We start from the raw sequence: 17,337 nt of genomic DNA on the forward strand, positions 1-17,337 counted from the left end.
TTGAAATGCACCAAAAAATAATTCAGGTTGTTGGATTCAGGTAGATGGATACACGGCGTGGAATCGAAAAAAGATGCAATCTCTCATGTTAATGCCCTAAAATGGAGCCGGGCAGACACGAAGAGGAGAGGAACAAGTTCTTCCTTCAGGATGAACTCTTGAACTATTAGATCCTGAGCTGCATGTGGACGTCTTCTCATGGATGATGAGATTATCGAGACGGAAACTTCATTTCCAAGGGCGATAAGATTCCTGGGATGGAGACCTCGTTCCTGTCAAGGTCATCTTCTACGTTCCTAAATTTAAAGGCTTGTTTCAACAGACCCTCACCCCATGACTGTCTCACGCCTGGAATTTGTTAAGAGAGCTTCCTTTCCCTTTTTTCTCTTCGCCCTCCTTAGCCATGACTATAAAGCCTTCCTTCTCCCTTTCGGCGGCACACAGTTCAGGGGCTACTTGAATTTGTGTTTTTCCCAGTCTGCAATACCAACAAACCCCAAGTAAACGTCTTTTTGTTGAAGTCTATCAGAGTCTACCCCATATTCGGTCGACAATGGATTGCTGTCTGATAAAGCAACTAGAGTGAAATGCTCAGGTACAATCTATGTAGCCGACACATGGGTATCCTCTGTAGAAGTCTTTCCACTTTTCTGTATATTTAAAAGGCTTCATAGCAAAATGGACAGAGAGAAATAAAGAAGTTGAAAGACCTCAAAGTCCTTTAAAGTTTGATGTGGCTGAAATAATAGTCTGTTTTGGTCCAGGCCAGCTTTTCTCGCTCCGCAGTCTCCTGCTTCTGCAGCTCCCCCCTTCCTCTCCGTGCCCCATGGTTCTGTCCTGTGGCTGTCTGAGTTGGACAGTGGCTTCCTTCCTCAAGGCCCCAATGCCAGTCCCTCTGCCCCCGCAAGAGCTCAGGTTCCTTTGTAGGCATTTGAGTCTTGATTGTGTGTGTGTGTGTGTGTGTGTGGTTCAGGGAGGGTTGCTTCCTCACATACTGCCTGTAGTGAGAAAATCTTGGCGTTTGGTGTGCCCTTGCGGCACAGCCCCACTCAGCACGCCTGCTGCCTCCAGGGACTTCCTGGTTAACTATTTAACACTCACGACCTTGGTTAATGGAAAACATCTGGCCCGCTTCCTGGCCGAATTAGACTTTGGAGAGAAGAGCGGGGATGGAGAAAGAAAAAAGTCTGTGAGGAGAGCTCCAAAGTCTAACAGGAAGAAACACAGACAATCAGAAATTATGCACAATTGTGCAAGATGGCCGAGACACACACACACACACAAACACACACACAGGTCGCCTCTGAAAGACCCTGGAGAAGAAAACTGTCAAATCTTCTTCACTTTCAAGGGAACCTCAAACTGAAAGACATAATTTTTTACCTACCAAATTATAAAAACAAAACAATTTTTTAAATGATAATACTCAATGCTGGCAAGGATGTGATGATGCAAGGTCTCTTTTATGCATTACCAGGAGGAGCTGTTTATGGAAATAATTTAACAATATGTATAAAAGATCATATATATTGCATCAATGTTATATCAAGGATATGTCATTCTAAAGGCGAAAAATCAAAATGTTTTCAAAGATCTACAAATAAAGATGCTAAACAAGTTATAATAATAATAAAAATTGGTATTGCCTATCAGGGTAGTAATTAAATTATAGTTCAACAATGTGATGCAAATATTATGCAGACATTTTTCATGATATACTTTTGCTACTGACGCGTAAGTGACTGGTGACCCACAAGCGGGTCCTTTTGCCGTGAGCGGCTGGCCACTAATAGAACGTCATCAGGTTCACAACAGCAGAGCAGAAACTGTACTTGTTGACCCACGGGTGGAGGAGGCAGAGCTCGTGCTCTCAAAGACCTTCTCCCCAAAGCAAAGGGGAGCAGGGTTCTTATGGGATGTGAAGGGGGAGGGGTCTCCACGTCATTGCTTGGGGCAGGGGCATTTGGGGCATGCGCAGATTTTCCCTTCTTGCACACAGCACCTTTTGCGCATGTTTCCTTTTGCATATGGCACCCCATTGCCGTCTTGGACCTTTCTGGTTTGGACCAATTCTGTGGTTTGGCCATCTGGTAATGTTCTGCCTTGGTTCCTATAAGCAAACACAACTTCAAAACAAAGCATTAGATTTGGAAAATGTTTGAGGGACTTCTCTGGTTGACAAGTCTATGGCAAGAAGTGATGCTATGTGACTTGCGACGTTAGGTTATAAAAGGTGATACAGATTCTGCCTGAATCTCTTGGGACACTCACTCAGGGAACTCAGCCACTATGCTGTGAGGAAGACCAAGCCACATGGAGAGCCATGTGTAGGTATTCTGGTGGACAGCCAGCATCAACCACCAGAGACTTGAGTGAGGAAGCTCTGAGATGCCTCCATCCCCACCATCGTCTAGCTGCAACCCCACGAGCCATCTTGAACAAGAGACAACCAGCTGAGCCCAGTCAAGCTTAGAACCATAAGAATAATGAAATAATTGTTATTTTAAGCCACTGATTTTGGGGGGTATCTTGTTACACAGCAACAGAAAACTTTTTTCTTCCAGTGTCCAAATAAAACCTCAGGGAAGAGCTAGTCCATTGAGTCACATGCCCATCCGTGGAAAATCACTATGACCCAAAGAATGGAGTTCTGTGACCTAGGCTGTCATCTGCCCACTCCAACTAACCCCTTCCCCTGTTAACGATATCCCAATTTTACCTGGGTTGACAATGTACCCAGTCTCTCTCGTAACTCGGCATGGCTACGTACTTAAATTCTGGCCAAAGAGACATCAGCAGAGATGTGTGTGGTTCTTTAGGGATGGATCCTGTATTAGTTTCCTGTAATCCTGCATATTCTTCTGCTGCTGTGACAAATTACCACAAATTTAGTAGCTTACAACAACACACATACACACAAATTTATTGTCTTACAGTTCTGGCTGTCAGAAGTCTGACAAGGATCTCACCAGGCTAAAGCCAAGGTGTCAGGAGGGCTTTCTTACTTCTGGAGGATCTAGGGGAGAATCTCTTGCCTTTTCCAGTTTCTAGAAGCTGCCGTATGCTTGGCTCACGACCCCTCCCTCCGTCTTCAAAGCCAGTATTCCAGTTGAGTCTTTCTTACATTATATCACTCTGAGATTGTTCTCCTAGCCTCTTCCACATTTAAGGACCCTTGTGATTACATTGGGCTCACCTGGATAATCCAGAATAATCTCCCAATTTTAAGGTCAGCTCAGTAGCAACTTTACTTCCATGTGCAACCTTAATTCCTCTGTGCCATGTAATCTCACATAGCCACAGGTTCTGGGGATCAGGACACGGACATCTTTGGGATGCCATTATTCTGCCTGCCACAGATCCTTAGAAGGGAAAGAGTGACGTTTTGTCTTTTCTGCTGGGATGGACTCATGATCCGTCCACTTCTGGGATGAGGTATCGTGGTTGGCAGCCTACCAGAACCATCTTTTGGCAGTTGTTCAGATCAAAGAGGAATTGGTACCAGTAAATTCAGGAGAAAGGATGCTGGACAGACTAAAATGTCTGATGTCTATTACAAATGTCTAGTACAATAATGCTGCATGACCAATACCACCAAGACTCTGGAACTTACAACAATGTTTATTCATCAATGTCGTCATCCAGGTCTTCAGTTGACGGTTCTGCCAGGCTTGTTTGGGATCAACTGGATTTGACTTTAGGTTGTGGATTAGGTTCAGGTATCTCTGCCTGTCTCTCATCCACCTGGGACAGCTGTTCCTCAGGAATATTGTTCTCATGGCAGATGGCAGAAGCACAAGAGGGCGAGCCAACCCAAGAAAGTGCATTTACAGCTCTTGTTTGCATCATGTCTGATCACATTTCATTGGCCACAGCAAGTCGTGTGACCAAACCCAGTATCAGTGGGGTAGAGATGAGCACCCCGCCCATTCTAGTAGGAGGGTCTTCAAAGAGATACAGCAAAGGGTACAGATATACAGTTCCATTACAGGGAGGATGTAAAGGGTTGGCAACAATCGTCCAATTTATCACAGTGGCATAAACCCAGCGACTTCCCACACCTATGGGAGAGCTTTTCAGAGATTCTTCTTCATGCCTATTTGACCTGGAGGAGTACTGAAGTGATCTTCTTCTCCTTTTAATTAAAAAAAAATCTTTAAAACATATAGAAAAGTGCAGACACTAATGTAACATGTATAGAAATATGTATTCACAACCCAAATTTAAAAAAATTTTCTTACTCAAAAGAATCCCACAGATTCATGTCCTATTGTTTTTCTACTCCTGGAACATCAAATTTTTGAGGCCCTCAGATAATTATAAATGTCATAGTTTCTGTTCCAGAATCCTGGGTCCCATACAGCAGGATTTTATCTGCCTTACGTTCTATGGACACAGTCCTGACTGATCACCGTACCTGTATCACTTAGCAATTACATTTGGCTGTGAGTAATAGAGCCCTGAAAAAAGGTGGTTTAACACACAAGGGGCTCTCCTCTTACAGAAAGAAGTCTGCAGGTAGGCAGCTCAGGGATCATTTGATACTTCTTCAGAGTCATCAGGAATCAGGATCCTTCTATCTTTCTCTTTCCATCCTCAAGTTCTCTTCATGGTTCAGAATGGCTGCTGGAGCTCCCTCTGTCATGTCTGCTTATGTGTCCGTTTTCTCCCTCATCACTCCGTGTGCCTTCTTCAGAAATTAGGGACTTGATTGGAGAGGATGACCTTTGTAGACCAAGGCGAATGTCCTTTGGTCAAGGGCATTAGTGGTGGAGCTTCGTTTGTGACTTAGAAGTTCCCAGCTCCCAAATCTAGTCCCTTTTCTAGATTATTGTTCTCAATTTTTCTCTTGCTCCCTATAACAGAATTATATATCCATGTCCTTTGCCATGAAACTCCATTCCCATTGGAATAGGCTGAGTGAACATCCCTGCCCTGTGGATTTTGGGCTTGGCCATGAGACTTATTTTGATTAACAAAATGTGAGCAAATACAACTCAAGCAGGGTCTTTGAACGTGCTTGCATGTTTTGGTTTGGCCTCTTGAACTTTCTGCAATCTTCCAGGAGAATAACATGCCTCAGATAGCTGCTGGTTTAAGAATGAGGAGATATGTGAAACAGACCTGAACCCAAACTCCAACCTGGAGTCAAGCTCAGCAGATCTCAGGGAAGTCCATCAGGGCCATAGCTGAACTACAGACCCATGGGTGAGAAATACATGCTCATTTTTATAAGGCAGAGTTTTGCAGATTATTTGTTACAGAGCATCATAATAGCAAAAAACTGACTAATACACTCACCAGGCCGGTCCACTTAGGAGAAAGAGTTAAGGATATTGTTTTATACTCTTTGTGTTGAAAATAACAAGAGTGAGACAATCCCACTCATATCACTTTGAAAAGGGAATGTATCAGCTTATTTATGAAAAACTCAGGGGTGGATCTGGCATGTTGTACAGCTCAGTCCAGAATGCAGATGATATGGCAGAGTTTGAATTTCTTTCTCTCTATCCCTTGCCCCTGCTTCTCTTTGAATATTGGCATCATTCTTTACTGTGGCAAAAACCTTCTTCCATGCTGCTGGGAAAGATGACAGCAAGCAGCTCCAGCTTATGATGTCCCTATAACTAGAGATTCCAGAGGATGGGTGGACTTTCCCCTGAGGTCTGAGCAATCAAGGTGCTCCACGCCCCTGGCCATGGGACTGGTTCAGAAACGGTTAGGCAACGCAAGCACTTATTCTTCCTTAGGATTTTCATGCTGGACCCTCAGGAAAAATAACCTCTCTTATACTCTAGGGTTCTGAAGGGCTAATTCCTCAGGAATAGGGGTGGGGGAGTTATTCCTCAAAAGAAGGGATGAGGGTCCAAGCACAATGAGCACAAAGGATGTACAATTTAAGATTGGGGAAAAGTCTGGGCTACCTCAACCAGAACCTCTCAAATCTTAAAGCACTAAAAAGATGAAATCATTCTTTATTCATTCAAAACTCCTCTGTTGATTAATAATAGCTATCATGTGTTCATTTTCTTTTTGTGTATTAGGCATTTATTCAATCCTCACACACTTCTGCAACATGGAGATTGTCCCTGTTTTATAGACAAAAAATCTGGGGCTCAGAGAACATGAGAAATTTGCTCAAGGTCACAAACAACGAAAGGGGGCATGCTATGATTCAAGTTCAAATCTACTTGCAAAGCCCATGCCCTTTCTACCGCAACACACCGCCTGATGAACTAACTGCCCTCAGGGCCACACTCAGGCAAAATGGTGTCGAGGGCAGAGGTAATCCACCCTAGCCCCACTTTGCAGTCCCCCCTTTCTTTTGGCACATCTCCCATCAGATGCTGATACCCTGGTGCTGGTGAGCAATTTCTCGGTGTGGTCACCTCGGCAGCAAGCTGAACTCTAGCTTGCTCGTGATTTACAGTAAAACTGTGCTCACTCCCATGCTTTGAAGGCCTCTGATCTCTAACAGAGATGAACACAATGAAGTATTTACAAGAGAGCCCTCCAGGTAATGGCATCACATCATCCTTGATGAAGACCTTCGGGGACTTACTTCTAAAGAAGGACTCCTGGTGGAAGGGACCAGCCCACTGGCAGCCAGACAAGGGTCAGCGTATTAGTCTCTGGGGGTGAGGCCACAAACCACATAAACTGGTTATTATAAACTGGTTTAAGTTATTAAAACCACAGAAATTTATTCTCCAACAATTCTGGATGCCATAAGTCCAGATTCAAGCTATTGGCCTGCAGGGTTGCTTCCTTCTGGGGACGCTGAGGGAGAATTGTTCCATGCCTCTCTCCTTAGCTTCCGGTGTTGCTGACAACCCCTGGGCATTCCTTGGCTTGTAGCTGCATCACCCCAATCTCTGCCTCTATCTTCACACGGCCTTTTTCTCTGTGTGTCTCGTGTCTCAAATTTTCCTCTGCTCTCTCTTATGGCGACACCAGTCATTGGATTAGGGCCCACCCCAAATCCAGGATGATTTTATTTCAAGATCCTCATCTTAATTACATCTGTAAAGATCTGACCTCCACAGAAGGTCGTATTCACAGGCATGGTGTGTGCAGGGAGTTAGGATTTGGGCATATCTTTCTGGGGGACACAATTCAACCCACTACGCTGGGGTATTTTGGGGCCCCATAATCACACCCTTAGGCTACTTGAGACCACCTCCCCTAAGTGCAGAGTCCTGTGCTTGTTTGATATCTCACCAACTTCCCTGCAGAGGCTTTGTGGGGCTATCTTCACAGCCACATAAAGAAGAAAACATTTGCAGTCTGGACTTAGGCTCTTCACTACTTAGCAAGGATACTTATCAAAAACCATAAAACATAAGAAAAAGATGGGAGTTGACCAATTCCTGGTCTTCCAGGGTATCCACGGCAGGGGGGTACTGCAAAGCAGGGGGATTTTCTGTTGGAGTAGTTCAGAGAGGGCATCCCAGGGCAATGCTATTGTGCTGAATGTGACCTCCTGTCCGTTTAGGCCAGGATGGCGTCTGAGCTACCTTTAAACCCCAGGGTCCTGAAGGGGCTTTGCTTATTTTTTGGTCTGTTCTTAGCTATCCCATGTCCTTTCCAAAGAGAGGTCTTCGGCAATCACACAAATATTATAAATAAGGGAAGAAACATTCTGATCCTCTCTTCCCTGGGAGCTGCCAAGGGCAGGTGTGTTGTCTGGCCTGGACCCAGGTCCCAAAGGCACAGCTCTGCCAAACCCCTCCTCTGTCGGTTATTTCTCTTGGCTCATCCTCAACTCCAAACACCTGTAATTTAATTTTAAACACCTTTAATCACCTGGCTGCTTAAACCACCCCCTCACAACTTCCCAGCCTGACTCCCATCAAGCCAGCCCCCTCGGGGGTCTTTTGTTTCTTCTCCTCTGGCTTTCCTTCCTATCTACATGGGACCTTCTGTTCAGCCCCATTTTATTGATAAAGAGACTGAGGAATACAGAAGTGACATAACTTGCCCCATGTCTATGTAACTTGGGCAGTGGCTGAGCCAAGGTCCTCAACTTGCGATCCAGTGGCCTTTCCCCCAAGATTTCTGGTCCCTGATCTATAGCACTGGATCCTGGAACTACTTCAGTGTGGGGAGAACATCCTGGAGCAACCCAAACTTACTTGTGTGGTTGACCCCCAAATTACTGGAGCCCTGCCAAGGTGGGGAGCAGCGCTTTGTGGTCCCTGGCCAGGACTGGTCCAGACGGTGGGGAGCGCAATACTGAGGGTGAGGATGCACGCTAGGAAAGCCCTCCAGGCTGCCGGCAAGTTGCTGTTTGCTCAGCATTGTGCGAAGCACTTTACCCATTTTATCAGCTCGTTTTTCAGATGAAGGAAGTGTGACTCCAGGAAGATAGGCAATCTAGCACCTGAGAGTCTGAAGTGGTATCCACAGGTAAGTCTCTCACCAAAGGCAGAGTGGAGCTAAGAAGTACCACAGGGGAGGTGTGGGCACCTCCCCGAGGAGAGAGTGGAGACTGGTGTCCCACCCTGCTCCCCACTGTCTATCTCATTTGACACCCCTGGGCCATACATGGGCCTCTGCAGAAGCCACAGGAGCAGGCACAGTCCCTAAGGCTGTGGTGACATGTCTTCAGAACACCACGTTATTTTCTGAGAAACTGGTACCACTACTTTACGGTGAGTGGGGCAGGCCCATCCCAAACTTGGGAGAGCCTCAGAATCACCTGAGTACAGCTCATCTGTGCCCTACTCTAGCCTTGGAGATGTGACCTGCTTTCCTAAGCCACTCATCAGAAAGGAGTTACACAGCAGGTAGGGGATTTCACAGCATCTTGCGCTAGCCCAGCAAGACAGGAGTCAGCCTCATCATCGCACTGACGGTGGAGATGCAGAGCTGAGTGGCAGCCAGTGGTCACGAGAGGGAACGTGACGGAAGGGGATAATCAGGGCCTTCCTGGCAAGAGAGCCCTGGGTTGGGATCCACTCATATCACCTGAGCCTTCATTTCCTCATTTGAATAGTGGGCACAGTAAACCCCATGACACAGCATTGAGGTGTAGTCTCCACCTCAAAGCACTGTGGGTATTAAATTTGAGAACCGAAGCAAAGAACCTGAGTGGCAGCCTGGCCCTGCAGGTGCTCAGCAAATGACAGCCAATAATTGGGGGCCATACCAGTGGTGGGGCATATGGGCCTCAGATCCAAGTCCTTTCACTCCTAGACAGTGGTTCTCTCCCATCCAAAGGAGAAGAAATACTGAGTGGTCAAGAGACAATCTTAGCACAGTGTAACTGCAGATGGCCAGACTACACTACCTTTGTCAGGGCTTCCTTACGTTGAGGCCCCTTCTTCTCCGATTCTGGCAGCAGCTAGGCAGTGACATGGTGCCTGAGCACACGTCTGCCAGGCCCTGGCTCTTTCACACGCTAGAAATAGGGCAGAATAGCTGGCAGGCACTTCTCTCATCCAAACCCTTTCCAGTGGTACCAAAGGAGTGAGAATTTGTTCCTGGACTAGGTCCTTGACTCCTTGCAAGGTATTTTCCCAGAGACAAGAATTAGTTTAAAAGTAGGTGGGAGAAAAATTCCTGAGAAAGGGCCACACAGTGGCAGTGACTCTATGCCAGGAGCCTCTCACACAGCCTGGCTTAAAGCTCACCACCACCCTCAGGGTAGGTGTGCTAGGCTGACCGTGGAGCCAGGTCTGTTTGGATAAGAACCATGCCTTGGACTCCATTTAAGTTGTTTTCCCTTTGACATATTTCTGAAAGAGCCAATAACTGAGCAAAGATGATCCAAATATGGGTACAGATAAGTGGCTATGGCTCCCCACTGCCTTCCTTGGGGCTCACAGGTGCCGGTGAGTTCCATGGTCTTGGCAGCCTGGGTGGAGTGGAGCCAGGTGGGAGGATGGCAGGAATGTGGGCTCCCTGCCTCGTATGCCCTCAGTCACATCAGCACCCAGGAAAGAATAACTCCCACATAAACGATGCTGCTACTCAGGAAGTCACCTCATCTGGGCCACATGTCTGGGTTTTGGACCTTGACCCCATTGCTTTGTTGGAGCAACTTGCCCTGTCTCCACCTAAGCTGCCGGGCCTAGTTTTCCATGAGCAGGCTGGGCTGGAACTAGAGGAATTCTCCACAGCTGTTGATACAACAGTCAGAGCGACTGTCTGAATGCCTGCCATGTCTCCTGCTCGGCAGCGCCCCATCACCTGTGGTCAAATTCTGTACTTTTCAACTGCATTATCAAGACTATCCACTACCTAGTCCCATTTCACAATGAAGGTACGCCACATCCCAGCCACACCAGAGAGTTGCCCTCCCTGCTGTTCCTGTTTCTCCACTACAGCGCTGGCACACCAGCGAGGCCTTGGGTGGTACAGGCATCTGAACCAGGGAGAGCTGGGCCTGAATGCTGGGTCTTAGTTTATCACTGCTGAGTGATCTTGGGTTTTAAGTCACTGTACATCTCAGGCCTCACTCTTCTTCCAGGTGAGGCCAAACTATGTCTAAGACCAGGGCAGAGGCTTTGGAGGGAAGAACCAAGAGCTGCCTGGCCTCAGAGAGCTTCTCTTTAATTCCTTTCAGCCTCAGCATCCTTACCTGCAAAACAGGAAAACTACCACCTTCCTTGCAGGACTGTGGAAGGGACTGAAGGGGAACACCTGGCAGGGAGGGTCTTGACAGCTGTCTTTTTTCTTTCTTACATTTCAACACCCTACACCTCCAGGGTCAAGCTCCAGCCTTTCTTCTCTGCAGCCTCAACCCCTTGCCCTCCTCGGCCCTCATCTCCCTTCTGCCTGCTGAGCACTCACGCCCCCCCACTCATTTTTGCTCACCCAGCTGCCTGGGGCCAAGCTTTCACTGCGTCTGTGGGAATCCCCAAGGCAGACGCACATTTCCTCCTGAGTGGGGCTTCTACCCTTGCTCATTTGCTCTGGAACCATGGACTGGTTGGATCTCAGACAGACCTCAAACACCTGTCAACCCTGCCTTCCTCAGAGCAGGAGGCCAGCGATGTCCCCCACAGAGGGTTGGCAGTACCTGCAGACGGAAGTCTCAGCCGGCCTGCCTGAGTGGGGGCTGGAATTGGGAAGAAAAAGGAGGTGGGAAAGGCCACGTCTATAATTCTTTTCCTCTCCACAAGAGGTGAGCTCCAGGACTAGAGCAGGTGGGACCACCTGCCTCACACTCCAGTGGAATATAGAGGAGGGTAAGTTCAAACACTTCCAGACGAAATCTTCAGAAAAAGGAAGTGAGGAAGAGAGACTGGAACAGATTAAGTTATTTCAAGAACCCAGATTACTAAAGACTTAAAGTAACAAAGGTACTTTTAATTGATCTAGAGATAAAAACTACTGAGCAAAGGTCAGTAACCATTTCAGTAATCTGTTAGAGCCATATCCTGGACAGTCTTGAGGAACTGGGTTAACTGGTTATTTGCATTATTTCACGTCATCCACAGTATTACAAAAACAAGGCATTTTATCAGTTTAGATGATACGCGTGGCTGGCAGCCAAATCCAGTCCCTTATATTCCATATTTTTTCTTAAGGTCTTCTACTTTGTTGATGTAAGCTTTCATGGCATCTTCCTTGGAAGTTCCTGTAAGGAACCGACAAGATTACTTGTCAGAGAGGCAGCGTGGTAGAAAAGCAGCACACTTTAGAGCCCTGGACAGCCCCCGTTTAAGGCTCCAAGGCTCAGTTCCTCATCTGTAAAGTGGGGGTTCTACTACCTACACCTCACAGACCTGGCCAGGATTCGACTTGAAGTACTCAAGGAGCCGGGCCCACAGTGAATGCTCCATAAAGCACTGAACCCATGTGAGTGCAGCTGTCCCAAGGCCTGTCGCTGGCCCCCTGGCCACATGAGTCCTTCACTGTCATGAGTGAGTGGTCAGCCTGAGCCTTGGGAAAAAGGTTGAGCAGTCCAGACAGGCAGGAAAGCCCAACATGGGGAGCCACAGTGACTTTACTGGTCCTGCTGACTCTCACGGTTGGCTTTGACCTATCACATATTTCTCTGTGGGGCTCTCATCTCCCAGAGCTGTAAAGCTGGCAGTGAAAAAGCAAAGCCACACACCCTCTTCTCCCCAGACAGAAGCTCTGAGATAATTTTTGAGACCTCTGAGTAAAAGCAGCTGGCTTTTGGAGGAGGAGGAGACAAAGTTTTGCCTTCTTGTTGCAGTATGCAGGACACTGACTATATCCCTCAGCGACAGGAACACGCAGGTTCCTGGATTCCACGGAGGACAGGGACTCACTGGGAATCAGAACACGTTCTGAAGCTCTGGGGAGTCCACAGGGCCTGAGGGTGCCATGGAAATGCCCAATGAAAACAGACAGCCAGACCGGCATTCCTGTTCTAGTTACTCGCAAATCCTAGGAGTATATTTATTGTATTCTGGCCCTTTTTGAATTCAAGGGTTTCTCATTTGCAGGAAGACAGAGGGCTTATTCAGAAACTAGCTAGCGAGAACACAAAAGCTGGGAGGCACTTTCCTGCCAACTTTTGGGTCTTGCTGCTGCAGGTGGCACGTGATTAAGCTGGCATTGGGATACTTCTTGGCTGCTGTTGCTTAGCATATAATAGCTCCATTCACCGAGGCTACGACGTGCCAGCAGCTCGCCATGCATTAGCTCATTCCTTTCTTTTATGTGCCTTTCTGGCTGGAAGGGAACTGGGGAGGGCTGCCTGGGCTAGCGGCAAGTGCCTGGCCTTGGCGGGGAGAGGAAGGTGTGGGCAGGAAACTACCCCTTATTCTGAATACATATAAAGCCTACACCAACTACATCGCTTTCCAATCTGTTTTTCAGTGGCTTGGTCTCCAGCTGCTCCTCTCCAGATGATACCATTGCTGAGAGGTGGTGCTATTGGAAAAGGCATAAATGGTATTAGGAGAAAAAGTAGGTGGCCCAGTTTTTTTCCATTCTGGCCCAGGTCAAGTTGGTTTCTAGCATGTGCCTCATTCACTTTGTTTTCTCTCCCCATCCCTTATACTCCTTAAAGAAAAGAATTTCATTACTAGGCTTTACAAACTCGGGAAACTGATTAGAACGATTACCTTTCAGTGCATTCCAGGCATCCCATTTGGCCTTGCCTTTGAGGTCCAACATCCCAGGCCGTTCTTAAACAAGACAAGGAAAGACATTAGATCTGCTTCAGGTTCCAGTGGAGAACTTGATCAGCTTTCCTGTCATGAAAGGCATCCTTTATTATCTCTATTCCTTCTACGCCCTGTCATGGAGTTAAATGGATCTAGTACAGTGCACAGAAATCCAAACAATCTCTAGAGAAAACAGGAGGAAGACTGTTCTCATTACCAGATAGTCTTTGTCTTACAAGTTAACGCCAAAATTTCTCCTTTTAAAAACTGTACTGTAATTTTTTTAAACAAGTGTTATCCATTCACATGACTTAAAATTCAAATGCTACAAAGAAGAATACTCCAAAGTTCCCCTTTCACCCTGCTCTCAGCCACCCAATTTCTCTCCCTCACACACTACTGTTAGCCGTTTTCTGGGTGTCCTTTTCTGTGAACGGTCTGTTCACATCATTTCCCCATTTTCTATCAGACTGTCTGTCGATCTGTGGTTGATCTGTGGGAGGTTTTTTCTGAAGGCAAGCTTTCTTTAAGTTAGACCATGATTTTATGCATATAGAGCTGTTATCAGCTGCACTTGGCGAAACACACCCGCTGCTTCCCTGCCCACCTATCTCCCTGCCGCGCTGAGAACAAAGCCAAGGGGAGCGGTCACAGTGCCCACTGCGTCTGAGAAACATCAAGTCCCCCAAGTGCTTTCAGGGAAGCATTCCCAGGGATCCCCTAGAGAAACCGCCCCTGCAGAGTCATCCTCAGAACCCAGGAGCAGCACACCCCAACAGCCCTTTCTGCGACGATGGAAAGGTACATTGGCACTGTCCAACTCAGGGGCCACTTGTCACTCGTGGCAACTGAGCCCTCGAAATGTGGCTTGTGCGACTGAGGACTGAACTGTGGGTTTTACTTCATTTTAACTATTTTTACTTTAAATGTAGATAGCCGCACGTGGCCGGTGGCTGCTGTACTGGACACTTCAGCCCTAGTGAGCTGACACCTCCCTGATCAGGAAGGGACAGGTTCCCAAGGGGGTCTATCAATACCCATGTGGAAGCAGGGCAGAGGCCAGTCTCTGCGAAAATCGTGTTGGGCAGAAAGGCATCTCAGCCCCTCTGGTCACCCCCACTTCATCGCTCCTCCTCCTCCCTGGGAGGACACAGTTTATAAACCCAGTGTGAAACTTACCTTTGCCAGAAGACCTTTCCCAACTATGCCCTCCCTGTGAACTTATTTAATATTGCCTATAATCCTTATCTCTGGCCACCATCTCCTGCTTCCGGCTGGCTGGCAGCCAGCCCACCGGCTCCACCCTCTACCCCAAATGCACTCGAATTTGGAGCCAGGTTCACTCTCCTGAACAGGGGCAGAGGTGACCTCCTTCTATGCTGCCATGGCCACCACCTCTGAGGCCTTGCATAGACTGCATCGTGCTGTTGCCTCAGTATACACCCGAATCTCGGGGACTTAGTGGCAGAATGAAATCTGTCCAAGGCAGGAAAGATTGTATCACAGGATACGGTAGTCCAAACCACGGCTTCAAAATCTGTACCAAGATGTTCCAACAGGGAAAAAACGTTCATCAGGAACTGTTGTCAGCAAAAATGCTTCTGACCTGCTCCAGGAAGCCAGCTGTTTCTCTGCTCCTGACATTAGGCTTGGCCGGGCTGCCAAGTGCTGCGACTTTGATCCCGTCCATCTGGGGCAGAAGCAGTATGGTTCAACAAAGCTACTACTGAGCTGAGAGCTTGGAGCAAGTCTCTTCCAAGCTGGGGTCTCTCCTTCTTCCCAAGTAGATGGAAAATGCTGGTGACAGTCATTAAAGTCCCTCCAAAACTAGGATTTGAATTCTGCTATTTGAGCAACAAACCAAGGATGCTAAGCCTGCATTCATGAGTAGGGGCCCTCCCAATCTCGTCTCAGCATACCTGTATTTACGTCACCCACGGTCGCTTGTTTGTAGTGGCTGTAGATGAACAGCATTTCATCGTCTGCCGGCTTGGTCTTGAGGTTCTTAACCTCCTCAGCAGCTCTGTCAAACTCAGCCTAAATGGGAGGGAGGGGAGAGGACTCAACAGAGCTCAGTAACGCAGATGGAGGGGTTGGAAAGGCAGCACTCCCCCTGCAATGCAGGTGAGGAAAAGCAATGTGTCTCCTCTCACCTCCTCAACAGGACAGCTAGAAAGATTCTGCAAAACAAGGAGGGGAAGCACACCCATTCACTCATCATGGACAACTACATATTGGGCACCCTCACTATACCAGGGATCAGTGAGAAATACAGGGAACAAATGGTCATCAGGAAATACAGTGTGGAGGGAGGCAGGCGAAGATTGCCTGCAGTGGGCATACATTTCACCAGAAAAGACCGGGGTCCCAGTAAAGCCCTGACCTGTGGACAGGGCAGGCACAGAGCGTGTGAAACAGCTGAGAAGGAGACAGGGCATGAATGTAAGAGGCCAGAGCCCGCTGGTCCCCTCCCTCTGGGGCCAGGGCGTCCAGCGCTGACCTTTGTCCCAGTGCTGCAATGGAGGGAGGGGAGAGGAGCCAGGATCGCCCCACATAGCTGGGTCTCAGAGAAGCGTCTACATCAGAGGGAAGGGAAAGGCCTCTGAGTTACCTCTCCCCAGGCTGCGACCCTCCCCTTCCCGCACGCCGGAGACTTAGCCGGAACTTCCCCTGACCTCCAAGCTCTCAGCCATGGCCTCCTCGATTCTCCACTCTGCATGACGTCCCTAGTCCTGCCCTGTCCTTCCGGATGGGGGCCTCGGTACCCTTGCTCCTTCAATCCATGCAACCCTCTACCTCCCATATTCTACCTAGGACCCTCGCCTTGGACCCGTCTTCCTGCTTCACGGCGAAGTCCACTCATGGGCAACTTTCCAGCAGTTGAGGGTGGGTATCGGTTTTGGGCGTCCAAAACCGGAAAATTCCGCTCACAGGCTCTGTCCAGAGTCAGGGCTGGGCATGGGTCCAGGAGGAACTGCAGAACTGGGGAGGGAAACCCGCGGGGTTCTGTCTGTTGGATGATCCCCACACTGGCCTCCCCCCGCTGCACCTTCGCTGCCAGGCCGGGCACGCAATATACCTGAGACATGACGGCGGGGTTGCAAGGATTCCGGGAAGCGCGCGGAGGCGGCGGGACTAGAAGCCGTGACACCAGACTCAACTGGCAGCGCCTTCAGAGGCACAGCCGCAGGCCTCCCCAGCTCCGCCCGGGCGAGTGCCGGGCAGCCAATCAGAAGTCGGCTCTGCGCTGGGGGCGTGCCCAGTCTGTGCCGCGCCCCCAGCCTTGCCCGAACCCGCGTGTCTGGTCGCGCACGCGCAGGGAGGAGCCGAAGGGGACGCCGGGAGCAGGTGCGGACCGCGGAAGTAGGGCGCCTTTGGTTGTGAAGCGGCGGAGGGCTGTTCGGTCCGAGCGGGGTGTGGTCCCCGGCGGCTGTGCGGGCTGGCCCGCCGGACGAAAGAGGGGGCGCGGAGGCTGAAGAGCAGGGGCTTTTAAATTTCTTTCATTAAATCTTGCGCTCGGCGTGGAGAGGCCGGAAGTTGGGCCTCTGGACAAGTAACCTCAGGCCTGGGGATGGCGAGTGAGTCCCGCTCCGCTCACGGGTCTGGAGGAGGCCCCCGGGGGATGCTCTCCGGAGAGCTGCGCGGCGATGGAAAGCAGGGCCGGTCCCCAGGAGGGCGAAGCCCAGGCCTCTTTCTCTGAGCTCTTGGCGTGTTCTGCCACGTGCCTGTGCCCCAGTTTGCAGTCCTGTAGTGAAACCTTTGTGTCTATGGTGCGCTTCTCCTTCTGGTGCATTGAAGGCGGGGACGGTGTCTTATTTGTCTTGACTTCACACACTTGGCCCAGACCAGGTGCCCAGCAAACATCTGTTAAATGAATGACTCTTTCCTTCATCACACATGCTTACTGAACTCTCGTCAAGTAACTTGCCCTGTGCTAGACCCTAGGGATACGGCAGTGAACAAAACAGATAAATCCCTGCATTCCTGGAACTTATATGGGGAAAACAGTTAGTAGAATAAGTTAAATAGGAAGTTGGTTAGAGGGATAGAGAGTTGGAAGTTTATAGTTTCATGATGACGGGTGGAGGGTTAAGGGACGGTACCATTTGGGAAAGCCCCTCGAAGGGCGGGAGGATTACAGGCAGAAAGTTAATGTAAAGGTGTGAGCAGGGAGTGAGGGAAAGAGCAGAAAGAGAGGAGGCTGGAGGGTTAGGAAGGTGGCGGGCTGGCTGGACGATGCAGAGCT

The 17,337-nt window shown here is 48.9% G+C and overlaps 2 protein-coding genes across 15 annotated transcripts in view; one reads left to right on the forward strand and one right to left on the reverse strand.

Annotated features, from left to right (window-relative positions):
* Nucleotides 1-11,295: 11,295 nt before the first annotated feature.
* DBI (diazepam binding inhibitor, acyl-CoA binding protein) lies at nt 11,296-16,446 on the reverse strand. Of its 6 annotated transcripts, none has more exons than XM_070241790.1 (6): nt 16,171-16,299; nt 15,902-16,073; nt 15,245-15,271; nt 15,011-15,128; nt 13,050-13,112; nt 11,296-11,587 (listed from the first exon to the last, which is right to left on the reverse strand). In XM_070241790.1, exons 4-6 carry the CDS (start codon nt 15,063-15,065, stop codon nt 11,514-11,516), a joined length of 192 nt encoding a protein of 63 aa, XP_070097891.1. In that variant the 5' UTR covers nt 15,066-15,128; nt 15,245-15,271; nt 15,902-16,073; nt 16,171-16,299; the 3' UTR covers nt 11,296-11,513. The 6 variants fall into 6 exon arrangements, with proteins under 6 accessions (XP_070097891.1, XP_070097890.1, XP_070097889.1 ...); XM_070241789.1 differs by lacking the exon at nt 15,245-15,271 and adding an exon at nt 15,592-15,667 and having other exon boundaries at nt 16,171-16,298; XM_070241788.1 differs by lacking the exon at nt 15,245-15,271 and adding an exon at nt 15,592-15,667 and having other exon boundaries at nt 15,767-16,073; nt 16,171-16,253.
* Nucleotides 16,362-17,337, forward strand: part of C18H2orf76 (chromosome 18 C2orf76 homolog) — a 70,005-nt gene continuing 69,029 nt past the window's right edge. The window contains exon 1 of one of the 9 annotated variants that reach the window (XM_070241784.1): nt 16,362-16,439. The gene's annotated coding sequence lies outside the window, so the exon portion shown is untranslated. Of the gene's footprint in view, nt 16,862-17,337 lie in introns of all 9 variants that reach the window. The other 8 variants (XM_023622780.2, XM_005601445.4, XM_070241785.1 and 5 more) reach the window with 8 other exon arrangements.

The sequence above is a fragment of the Equus caballus genome, chromosome 18 (assembly GCF_041296265.1).
Source record: "Equus caballus isolate H_3958 breed thoroughbred chromosome 18, TB-T2T, whole genome shotgun sequence".
NCBI classification, from domain to species: Eukaryota; Metazoa; Chordata; class Mammalia; order Perissodactyla; family Equidae; genus Equus; species Equus caballus.

Coding starts and splice junctions, on each gene's coding strand:
- DBI (XM_070241788.1), bottom strand. CDS start 15,894: ATGGGAGGTAGAGGGTTGCATGGATTGAAGGAGCAAGGGTACCGAGGC. Junction 15,668..15,766: donor CCATGGCTGAGAGCTTGGAG/GTCAGGGGAAGT, acceptor CCTCTGATGTAG/ACGCTTCTCTGAGACCCAGC. Junction 11,588..13,049: donor TGCCTGGAATGCACTGAAAG/GTAATCGTTCTA, acceptor GGTTCCTTACAG/GAACTTCCAAGGAAGATGCC.